Source organism: Leucopleurus acutus, assembly GCF_964270905.1.
Source record: "Leucopleurus acutus genome assembly, chromosome: 1".
In the NCBI taxonomy this organism is placed as follows: domain Eukaryota; kingdom Metazoa; phylum Chordata; class Mammalia; order Artiodactyla; family Delphinidae; genus Leucopleurus; species Leucopleurus acutus.
In genome coordinates, this window is record NC_139142.1 from 173,970,108 (window position 1) to 173,982,519 (window position 12,412).

The window sequence follows — 12,412 nt, forward strand, 5'->3', positions numbered from 1 at the left end:
AAAGGTGACACAAACAAAAATGATGGGAACATTGTGCAATGACTTCTTGTGGCCGAGAGAGCGCGTGCTGTGGGCCAGCTGCTCCCCAGGCCGTGCAGTGCGGTAGGCACGCGGCACTGACAATCCGTTGAGACCCCGCAGCAGAGGGAAAAGTGCACGTCCAGCTCCGATCCGCCACCTTTGAGGCGACAGCGCCACTTGCTGGTCTCTGGTTCCAGAGGAAAGGTTCCGACTGTGCTGCTGGCTGTCTGGCCGCGCACACCAGCAACGGGCGAGAGTCTATCTACAGTGCAGTGGAGGGGACGCCATGCAAGTGACAGGTTCTGCGTTTTAAACTTTAAAATCTCCTTTGTTCTTAGTGAATTTATATTTCATATATATATATTTGTTGTGATGCTATCCACGCAAGATAATACAACACTTTTTATATTAGCAAACATTACAAGACTTTAATATTCTTGAATGTTTTCTCTGTTATACTTCTAAAGAGATCAAAATAAATTAAACGTTTTGTACATAATTACATAAGAAGTTAACTTATTTTATCATTTTAGTTTAGTACAAAGATATCTGCAAGGTAATTGCCGAAATACACCTTATTTATAATTTCTTCTCATTCCATGCTAAAATTCAAAGGCCGATTATTAGCCTGTTTCTTCAGCACATTTCTGACAAAGAAAGCTGCTAAAATCTAATTGGAAGGTGCTATTTGGAAGGTTTTCTCGTACCTCAACAAACTGTCCTAAAAGGATGAGCTCCAGCAATGGCTTAAGTTAGTAGCAGGTCCATGGCATTAAGATTTCATGACACATTAAAACAGAGAAAACAATTCTTTGTCACACTACATAAATTGTTTAAAAGAACCCATCTGGAGGGCAGAATATTTTTTTTAATTGCTAGTTTGGCTTAACAAAATACCACATTTACGAAGAAAGCACTTATTATCCAATAATTAAAAAAAAAGAAAAAGTTTTTGAAATGGGCTTTTCCAATAAACTGAAGGCAGTAACGCAAAGTCCTTCTGAGCAAACTTCACATTTCTCGTCTCATCCCCGTGCCGATCAGGACGAGTGGAAAGTCTCCTCCCCACCACTTGGCAAAAGCTCCGCTCGGGAACTCGCCCTGGCGTCTGCACACTCGCGACACTGAGCAGATGGCCCGCCTCTGGGAGTGTCTACATGTTGTAGGCCACGTAAATGGGGTCCAGCTGGTCGGCCAGGAAGCCGTCGCGGAGGTGCATGCGCTGCTTCTCCCCCCGGGAGTTGATGGGGATGACGCCGATGTCCACCACCACCACCACCCCCACCACCAGGTAGTGCTCCTCCAGGACCACGTTGGTCACCAGGGGGACCAGGTCCAGGGCTTCCTGCTCGGACCCGTCGAGCTCAACCACAACCACCAGCAAGTTTGTCCAGGTGAACACAGCACTGGAAGAGAGAGAAGCATCACTGTACAGCGGGGCTTGAACTTAACGATCCTGTTTTCTTTTCCAGACGTTCCATTGGGTTCTTTGTGGACCTGCCTGGGCGCTAAGCCTCCTCAGGCCTGTTGGTCCCTGACCGGCTCTCACACTCCCGTCACGCGCACCTCCTACCGACCTGCTCTCGCGGTGGCAGCCCCGCCCCTGCCCTTCCTGGATCCACACACCCCTAAGGGTGGAGTCTGTCCCGCCGGGTGATTGGGTCAGCCTGCAACATGGTCTGTGGGCTTGCTGCTGAGGCTAGGACAGCGGGGGCACTGGGGCTGGTCCTGACTTGCCTCTGCCACCGGGGGGATGAAAAACATGTGCAGAAGAGTTGCCAGCCCCTGGCCCGCCTGACTCGTGGGCTCCAGCCACGCTGGGGTCAGATACCTCAGCGGTCAACTGCAGACCCAGGGCACATTAACTGATTCCTGTTTGAAGTACTGAGTTTAGGATGAGGTCAATGCAGTGAGACCTGACTCATGTGGGGTAATTCCTGGAGAACTCCAGAGATGCACCCAGAAGTGTCTTAGTTTGGATCTTTCAACAGGAGTGCCACCCAGAGTATTTTGTCTGCCCAATTTGTAGAAGCCTAAGAACAGTGTTTTACACGTTAAGCCACTTTAACATCACATAGTTGGGCTTTTAAAACGTGGTTGTTTAAGAGCCTTAACACACACTGCCCTTGGCCACCAGAGCCGCGTGGAGGCCAGGCCAGGCTCTGGGGCCCTGCAGTGGGCTGCGGGGATCTTTCTCTTGCCAGACACAGAGAAGGTTCTATCTCAGTTGTGAGGCAGGAAGTATCTGGGAACATTCACTATTGTTTCCTGAAAGCACAGAGTACGCCTATTAGGAAAAAATGAATATTTTGTTCAGTATGGCCAATGAATACATGAAAATGAAAGGGAAACACTGGAGAATGTGTTCAGCAGACCCCTCCTTCTGGATTTTGCTTTGTGACGAACGTGTACACCTAAGGGAACAACCTTGTGGGGAGCTGTTCCCGAGAAGAAGGGCCAGTGCCGAGTCCCAGGGCACAACTCCCAGGCACCGGGCACCGCTCCACAAGGGCCGCACCTTGAGCCCGTGAATCCCATGTGGCTACTCTGATGTGCACCGGGGACAATCTTATCCTGGCATTTGAAATCGATGGCGCAGCATCAGGACCAGCTCAGACTCCACAGTTAACTGGGGAGGGGGTTTGCCAGGAGGCCGCGGGCTGCTGCCGGCTACTCTCCTTCCGCCGGAGCTCTCCTGGGGGCCGCGGTGGCTGAGAGGGCCGGGGGGCTGGACTGTACTCAGTGAGGCAGTCACAGATGTGACCTGGCATCACATCCTTCTTTCTCTGCATGAAAGTGACGGATGGGGGCACCCTGTTGGGGGGCCACAGGCAAGGGGGAGGGCAATAACAGAACAGTTGTGCTGTACAGACTCCAACAGAGAGAAACCCTTCGGAATAAAATGCAGCTTTATTCCACGTCACGGCATCTAAGCAATGCTCAGAGAAGAAAGGAGAAACCTACGAGGAGCACCCCTGCCACACACTTTTAAGTGGAAACGGCACCTTTTCAACTAGATAGAAAATACTCGAGGGAGGCAATACAAGCCAGTCAAAATTATTTTCTTTAAAATACAAAAATTGAAGGCTGTGATTGCTATTTATAGCTAGCTACTCAGATGGAAACTGAGGTGGGCCCCTGCCAGTGTCTGGGCTGATACCTTTCTGGGGTTTCTGCCCTGCCCTCCTCGACACACGAGTGGACAGGCAGCTTTGGCAGGCGGAGGACTTGTGCTCCAGATGGGCTCCGTCACTGCTCGCCCTGAAACGCGGCACCAAGTGGGGACGAGGCGCTCCCGTCCACCCGACTCTTCTGTCTGCCAAGTCCTCGGTGCAGTGCAGTGCGTGGCCAAGAACACCAGCCTGCGTCCGCTAACAAGAGGCAGCCGACAATCTCAGACCAACCCACCTGCCGAGAAAACTGCTCCCGAGAGGTTTTGGAACAAGCCTCCCCTGGGGCTCTTGCCCTGAGCTTCCAGACCGGCTCCATCAGGCCTCTGCCAGTTCAGGGACTAAGGGAATGAGCAGACCTGCAGCCAATGGTGCTGAAGCCACTTTTCACTCTCAAATGCCACGTAAAGGCCCTGAGGTCGTCAGCGCTGCAGGCCCCAGGCCAGGCGGTGATCTGGGCACACTCACACATCACAGCCAACCAAACAGCCAGGGAGAAGCGTGGCCTGCAAGGCTCCTCACCCCCAAGGACGGCTGGGGCGGGTGACTTGTCACTGACAACCCAGTGATGCTGGCAAACGCGGCCCCTCCTGGAGCCTAAGGTCTTCCCACAGGCATGCTGCGTTTAGGCTCCCGCGGACAGTCTATTTCCCCTACATCACGCCTTCCTTAACAAAAAACCAAATAAACGGCTCCCTGGAAACACTGCCCAGCCGTCTGTATGTCACTCTCGGGAAAAGCAACAACTCTGCACTAGGAGTGCTCTTCGGAGGTTCAGATTCACCCTGGAAAGCTGACTCCGCCCAGGACCCCGTGCCCTCGGGCTGCCGCCCCCTCCTCACCATTCCGTGACGCTTTTGTGGGCTCTGATGACGGAGGTCTCGATGTCTATCGGGTGATACCTCATGCCGCGCAGCTCCATGGCCTCATCTAGGGCCCCCACCACGTAGAGGGCGTCGTGGCGCTCTGTACAGGGAATGGAAACCGTGTGAGCTTCACCGCAATGCCGCTCAAACCGCTTAAAAAATAAATAAAGACTACCCCTGAATGCGAAAGAGATGCAAAAAGATGATCACTGAGCAAGGGATGCTGTCTCCCTTCTACCAGGGAAACTCTGCAGCCCGAGGCTTTCAGGGAGAAGGTGCAGGCGGAAGTGCTGCCTGGCTCAGCGCTGGCCGCACGCCTGCACGTCCCTCCCCTCATTCCACAGGAGTAGCCTCCACACGCCGTCAAGTGCGTTATCACACAGCCCTCAGCAGCATCAGCACCGCCGGGACACGGGCCAGCAGACCTGCTCCCTGGAGTCACATGGTGAGGACCCAGCACAGCCCAAGTTATGCCCAGTTCCCTCTGGTGCCAGCACATGAGCTCTTAACTCTCTTATTACTGCACGTCTGGGCGGGAAGAGGAAGCATAGTTTCTGAGAATGTTCATGAACAAAAATTTCCTTAGCTCGTGTAATTGTTCAATTTATTCTCATCAGCTGTGCAAAACTTGGGATAATGGCAACATGCAGTCTGTCCATCTTTCCTTAAAAACAAGGAGACATCTTTAATCTTTAGACTAGTAAATCTATCACGGTGAGCTTGAGAGAAGTGACTGACATAAAACACTAGAAAATAAAGCTTTTCCAGTTTAAGTCAGATGAGGTGGAGGCAGTTACTCGCTGGCTTCTAACCACAGCTGCCGTGGGGTATCCCACTGTCCCAGCCCCCGGGCTCCGCAGGACGGGACCTGCCCTCCCTCCTGGGAGGTCTGGGTGTTGCTAAGCTTAGCTCTTCAAGGAACCCCAGATAGTATGCTCAAGTAAAACAGTCTATGATTTTCCCAAATTGAAAATGCAACACCAAAGTATCTTGTACTTTTCCCCTAAATTCATGCTGGTTCAGCCAGGCTGGCACAGCTCCCATCAGACAGGTGGGTCAGGAAGGCTCGCTGGCTTCTGGCTTTGAGTCTGGCAGGATCTCACCAAGAAAGCTCAGGCCCCATCTCTATGTAATACCCAAGTCCTGTCTCTGTTTTTAGTGAAATAAAGAGTGGAGAAAGGATTCCAGGATCAGCAAAGACCTGAAGAGCAGGCAGGCTCTTAATGTGTTAGTTCTGCGTAACACCCACGCCCAGCGCCAGCCCCTCAGAGCTGCTGCTCCCCTCAGGCACCTTGCGGCACCAGGCCTGCTGGACAGGTGCAGAAATGCAGAGCGCCCGAGGCCAGCGCCTCCTGCCCTGGAAGAGAGTAGCAGGGCTTCAGGAGGGCCTGGGCTGGGCTGGTGGCTCCAGGACTGGCAACAAGTCTGTGAGCTGCACTTACAGGCACTTGTTGTGGACAACATGGCACCTGGCTCTTGCCTCTGGTTTTAAATGTGTTCCTGGCTCACATGGGAGCACAGAGCACGTGACATGCAGCTTCCACTGCTGGATGCATGTGCCCTGAGCTGGCGCTCTCTCACCCTCGGCTGTTTTCAGGCTGGCTTGCAGCAAGCATGCACGCATGCACGTTCTCCCGGGATTGGGATCCCAAACCCCAGATGGGTTTCCGGGGTCTGAGGACCTTCGTGCCGCCTGTTGGGACTCTCACCTCCGTTTGCATCAGTGAGTTCAGTTCTCCGCAGGAACCCCAAATAGCCTGTTCGTGCCCAGATGGTCTGTGTGTCTCCAAAACTTAATCTTGAGTTGAAGTGATCTGACTGGAGGGATTCATCTCCGTAAATAGTGAAATAACCACTGGCATTGTGGGCACTGTGAACCCAGATCTGTTAAGGAAGCAGAATATAACTGGATGAGTTAACTTGAGATGATCTCCAGGGCAGAAGCTACTTTTACAACTCAATAGATTATACTCCGTGCTATTGAAACTGTCCTCGCCCTCCAAAAACAAGACGATTCCAGTTTCTGGGGAGACACAGATGCCACAAAGTTTACTGAAATGAAGGCATGACAGCAAGCTCATGGCTGAGCAAACAACCAAGCCATCATCTGTTGAGAATTCTATTAAAGCAGATGGATTGAGGGCTTTTGAAATAAACATCAAATGAACGAGGTTGTATGGGTTTCCTTGTATTTATTCAAATGTACCGACTGTTTCTAAAAAGCAAGCTGGAAAAATGTTAAAAAGCTTTGTGATTTATTTTCCCTTTCACTTGGTTTGCATACTTTTGGGAATATTACATTGTAATAAAACAACACAACACAAAACAAACTCTAGCAGGGAAAGGCATTGTAACATCAAAAAATGGGGGACCAAAGTGCCTGAGTGTGGAAATGGGAAAGAAAGACCTGCTGACACGGTGCCGACCACGTGGGCTGAGCAGAGCCAGGGACGAGGCAGAGGAGCCCATCAAGTCCGCACAGATAAGGCCCGGAGGAGCCGAGGTCTAGCCAGCGGCCCTCAGTCGTGCCTGCTAAGCAACGAGGAAGCAGACCAGAGACGGAGGGCACCCCGTCGAGCGAGGGGAAGGAAAACCATCTCTGTTAAGACACGTTCCCAGTAGAACATCAGGGTGCAGTGGTCCCTGCCCCTCCGCCCAGCGCACCCGCTCAGCTCCAAGCAAGGCCGCCCGCTGTGAGGACAGCACCCGCCGGGAGCATCTCCAGGTGCCCGAGATGGTGGGTGCTACATCCCAATTTCATTCCTAGACATATATTTAAAGGAAATCCCTAAAATATAGTGAAGCTCACAGACTAGTTCTGATCTTCACATAGAGAGAGACGAGTGAGGGGCCAAAAAACCGTCCAAGAAGAAAAAGGGTTTGGGGAGTGAGCAGTGGTTAGGACTCATGCCTCATCACTATTCACCCCTTTACGAGGTACACACATGTGCCCAGGGCACCACTCCAGGAGAGTGGCGGGGCTGGTGTGCTGGTCGGGTGCCAGCTGTGGCAGCCTTTTGTGTGTGGCCAGAACGGGTCAGAGGAAGGGGGGGAAGCTGACCGAACAGTGGGCGGCACCTGCAAGAGGGTCCTAGAGGGCAGGACAGGGTCACTGTGGGCTTGGCCTTGGAGAGGAAAACGGGGGTGGGATGGGGAGGGGAGGCAGACATGTCAGAAGAAACAAGTCCATCAGGGAGAGAGAAGGACAGTGTAAGGCAGAGGCGGGCACACCTGGCCGGCCGAGCAGGGCAAGCTGCGGGGATGACGGCCCAGGAAGGGCCTCCTGCAGCCACACGCAGCCAACAGCGCGCAGGATGAGGGGGCAGGCGGGGAGTCACTGGCCAGGTTCATCGTCAACACAAGGGAGCGGAAGTGACTTTCCGACCCAGATAAACACCTGTTGTGTCCCCAGCCTGCCTGCCACGGTTGTTGGTGCTGTTATGTTTCTGGGGTTCGCAAGAGTCCCCCTGCACGTTCTCCACCGTGTTCCTGATGAAGGACTTCCCTGCTGTGAAAGCAGCAGGCATGTGGAAGACAAACCAAGGGCTGGGAAACAAGGAAACTCAGTCCACTCACATGAAGTTTCCTCTTTTCTAAACTTTTGAAGAGAATCTATGATACTCCCTTAAGGAAATCCTACTTTGTAATCCTGAACTTTCATGGACACCCTGTACCTCGCCTCACCCAGGTGTGAGTCCCCAGAACTCACCTCACCCAGGTGTGAGTCTCCCAACGGTCCTTTTGTTTCTGGATTGGCAATTATGATCCGAACCCCTGGAAGTATCTATGTTGGAAAGAAGAGTCTCATCAGCGGACAGACAGGTGGATACTGCACAATCAACCTTGACCTTGCTTTCATGCCATGTGCCTATTTTCCTGATTAAAATGGTTTAGAAAGTGAATGGCTTTAAATCAAAATTATATACCACAGCATTATATAATTACAGCAAAACAATTACATTTCACTGTAATTATTACAGTGACAGAGCCTGTGTTAAAGTGATCCTAAAATTAAGAATTTGAACAAAAACATGGCACATGATATAATTTAACAGGCTGAATGCTTGCAAAATAGGATTTAGTAGAGCTGCTCTGTGGTGTCCAGAAGAGACGGCCGTCACCACCCATGCGTCTGCCGAGCCACGAGGACACCGCGCCTGCGGCTCTGTCCCTCTCCTCCACCACACTGCCCACTTTTCCCGCTGGTAAACATCTTCTAGTACAATGTCGATAGGAAGCACCTCCTTCTTAATGGACGTTTAGCTCAGAAATGCTCCACATTCCACTGAAACCACGTAATGAAGCAAAACCTGATTCTGGAAATTTAGAACAGAACCCGTCTCAGTTCAGCTAATTAACACTGTGCGGTTGAGATAAGGCAACACAGCTGTGGTGAACGCTCCTGGAACACGTCTGACGAACGGCCCGCCAGACCGACTTGGGTGGGTGGGTAGCGCCGTGTCCCACCTTAGAGCCAACTTAGTACCAAGAATTCTAACGGGCAGTCATGTAGACACAGACTGTAAAAGGTCCAAAAACAATATGCTTTTAGAATTATGTTAAATGGAGAAGAGATCTGACGATTGGAGCCAAAAAAGAAAAAAAAATCTTCAATTACGTTTAAATACGTTTCTTGCATTTAGTTCTATAAACAAGATAACCACCGTTGCAGGAACGACTAGCTGTCCCCTGATAACCATTCTTTGTCCAGCTCCACGGTAAACAAGCCCCGATTGTTAGCCAGGCCCGTAGACATTCAAAACCAATGTAGTGCTGCCAACCTGCCTTTCAGCTGTGGGTGACAATGCCCAGTGATACTGAAGTGTGAGTGAGGCAGCTGAGGGGCTGTCCTTACAGTCTGCACCTTTGGCCTCCTCCTTTTTCTGCTTCTCCTCCTCTGGCTGGAATGTGCAAAGGAAGGCTGGAGCTGGAAAAACCACTCTAGACCCTGAGGCACCCTTGGGAGGGGAGGCCAAGACATAAGATGCCACGGTCCCTGGTGGTTTCCTCTACATGAGAAAAAAACCTAACTCATTTAAAACACTGTCATTTTGAGTTTCTGTGCTCATGGCCAAAACCAGTCCTGATACACTACATTCAAGAAAACTTTTTTGAAAAAAAAAAATCTACCATCGATTTCTTGAATTTTCAAAGCCCATAAACTGCGACTCGTGTTTATATGGACATGCATACGCCTTCCTTCAATACTTACTTTTCCTGATTCCATTAGGGGCAAACTATGAGGAGATCCTCTTTCTACTAAACGGACTCTACAAAGAGAAACAGAAGGTGTTACTGTGTTTTCTGTACCAGCGGTTCCGTTCCTCCACATCCAGCACTTGGTCAATGCCTGGCAGTCTGATGGGGAACATTAACTCTGCTGATGAGCATTACCCAACGCAAAGATAGTCTAGAAGTCAAAGAAAAAGCAGTCGATAGTAGAGAGGAAACGGCGAGGGCCACCACACAGGCCACGGAGAATGGAGATGCAGTCCCACCTACCAACCCGAAAAATGACTGGGAACGATTCTGCATTTAAAGTAACCGGGGGTCGACGTAGCACTTGCAGAAAAGGGAAAGTATAAGGATGAAACTGCATTCCTCAATGAGCTGCCACCCCTGTGACAGCGATGCCTGGTCCTGAAACGCTCACGGCCCTGCCCCTGCAGACCACAGGCAGGGCCTCAGACACAGCTGCACAGAACCCACCTCCTCAAACAGGCACACGAGAGAGGACCGGCCAGTTCAGACAGCAAAAGCTCCTTTTAGAAAAGAAGCTCTTTTCCGTTTAAAAACTATTCACTGGTGATTTAATCTTAAAACTGTGGAGGACCTTGGTGCCAGTCACAACCTGAGCTCGCTAAGTCCTTCCCAGCTGTGTTATTTTAACTATTCTGTGACTGGGTTTACATCCTCCATGTTACTGTGAGACTGTGATGGTGACCATCCACCTACAGGCAACTTTTATTTAAGGAAAACGGAGTGAAGGGGAACCTGCTGGGATGCCTGACTGCAGAACAAGGGGGCGTCAGCAGGAGGATGGGGCCAGGGAACGCGGGATTGTCAGATTCACCAGCACGACCCATTCTTTGTACCAGCACAGATCTGCCCCCATAACTGGTAAGTGTGGCTGAAGGGGGATGGGCAATGAAGGAAGGACCCTGCGAGGCACAGCTTGGTGGGGCTCCTTCGCAGGCTCTGCTCCGGTCGCCCAGAGTGAGGGTCCAGGGCGCGGATGACAACATGAGCAGGAGGAGGGCAGACAGACAAGGTCCCGACGGAGAGGGGTGTGGGTAGGGCTCCCGTGCCGGCAGGCATCCTGGGGCTGCAGGCCTCTGAAAAGCTCTTACTTTCAGGCAAAGGATGCCTTCCAGCCAGCCTTTGGTGTGGTGTCTCGTGTGGCTGCAGACAAAAGGAGCAGAGGAGACCCTGGGAGGGCTGGAGGTACCTGAGTAGCTGCAGCAATGATGTAATGAGTGGAAGAAGTCACTGCAGCAATTCTGGATCACTTGATACCCAACACATGCTTCGGTATTTGTCTCTAGGAAGACCCTGATGCTGACAGCAAGAGATGAGGGCTATCAAAGAAAAACCACCTAGATCTTATACTACTTAAGCCTTCCAGAATGTGGGCACACCTCCTTTTATTGCACTTTGTTTGCTTTACTGCACTTCGCAGATACTGTGTTCTTTTTTTTTTTTTTCCAAATTGAATGTTTGTGGCAACCCTGCATCAAGCAAGTCTATCGGTGCCATTTTTCCAACAGCGTTTCCTCACTTCATGTCTCTGTCACATTATGGTAGTAATTCTTGTAATATTTCAAACTTTTTCATTATTACTATTGCATTTATTATGGTGATCTGTGATCTTTGATGTTACTATTGTAATTGTTTTGGGGTGCCACGAATTTGCCCTTATAAGATGGTGAACTTAATAAATGCTGTGTGTTCTGATTGCTCCACTGACTGGCCATTCCCCGTCTTTCTCCCCCTCCTCATTCCCTGAGACACAATGATACTAAGATTAGGCCAATTAATAACCCTACAATGGCCTCAGTGTTCAAGTGACATTCTTCTCAAGGAAACGTCACGCATTTCTCACTTTAAATGAAGTGGTAGAAGTGATTAAGCTTGGTGAGGAAGGCAGGTCTAAAGCTAAGATGGGCTGGAAGCGAGGCCTCTTGCACCACCAGATAGTTAGCCAAGTTGTATATGCCAAGGCAAAGTTCTTGAAGGAAATTAAAAGCGAATATATGAAGCAGCCTTATTGCTGATATGGAGGAAGTTTTAGTGGTCTGGATAGAAGATCAAAATAGCCACAACATTTCCTTAAGCCAGAGCCTAACCCAAAGCAAGGCCCTAACTCTCTCGAACTCTATGAAGGCTAAGAGAGGTGAGGAAGCTGCAGAGGAAAGTTAGGAGCTAGCAGAGCTTGGGTCATGAGGTTTATGGAAAGCAGCCTTTTCCATTACATAAAAGTGAAGGGTGAAGCAGCAAGTGCTGATGAAGAAGCTGCAGCAAGTTATCCAGAAGATCTGTAGCTAAGGTCATTCATGAAGGAAACTCCACCGAAAGAACGGTTTTCAATGTAGATTGAACAGCCTTCTATTGGAAGAAGATGCCATCTGGGACTTTCACAGCAAGAGAGGAGAGGACAATGCCTGGCTTCAGAGCTTCAAAGGACAGGATGACTCTTGTTAGGGGCTACAACACCTGGTGACTTGAAGTTGAGCCAGTGGTCATCTACCATTCTGAAGATCCTAAGGCCTGTAAGAATTATGCTAAATCTACTCTGCCTGTACCTGTGCTCTGTAAATGGAAAAACAAAGCCTGGATGACAGCACATCTGGTTACAACATGGTTTACTGAATATTTTAAGCCCACTGTTGAGATGTGCTCAGGAAAAAAAAACTCCTTTCAAAACACTACTGCTCATTGACAATGCTTCTGGTCACCCAAGGGCTCTGATGGAAATGGACAATGAGATACAGGATGCTTTCATGTCTGCTAACACGATATCCATTCTACAGTCCCTGGATCAAGTACTAATTTTGACTTTTAATTCTTATTATTTAAGAAATACATTTTATAAGGCTATATAGCTGCCATAGATAGTGATTTCCCTGATGGATCTGGGCAAAGGTAATTGAAAACCTTCTGGAAAGGATTTACTACTCTAGATGCCATTAAGAATATTCATGCTTCACGGGAAGAGGTCAAAATATCAACATTAACAGGAGTTCAGAAGAAGTTGATTTCAACCCTCCTGGACGACTTTGAGGGGTTCAAGACTTCAGCGGAAGAAGTAACTGCAGATGTGGTAGAAACAGCAAAAGAACTAGAATTAGAAGTGGA

At 49.9% G+C, this 12,412-nt stretch overlaps 1 protein-coding gene across 2 annotated transcripts in view; it reads right to left on the reverse strand.

The window, feature by feature from the left end:
• Window positions 1-212: 212 nt before the first annotated feature.
• DIP2C (disco interacting protein 2 homolog C) overlaps window positions 213-12,412 on the reverse strand; it is a 362,563-nt gene continuing 350,363 nt past the window's right edge. For both annotated transcript variants that reach the window (XM_082847813.1, XM_082847812.1), the window contains 5 exons: window positions 9,270-9,327; window positions 7,767-7,841; window positions 5,767-5,941; window positions 4,034-4,157; window positions 213-1,427 (listed from right to left, as the gene is read on the reverse strand). In XM_082847813.1, the coding sequence (XP_082703939.1) occupies window positions 1,175-1,427; window positions 4,034-4,157; window positions 5,767-5,941; window positions 7,767-7,841; window positions 9,270-9,327 (685 nt within the window). In that variant the 3' untranslated portion in view covers window positions 213-1,174. The remainder of the gene's footprint in view (window positions 1,428-4,033; window positions 4,158-5,766; window positions 5,942-7,766; window positions 7,842-9,269; window positions 9,328-12,412) is intronic.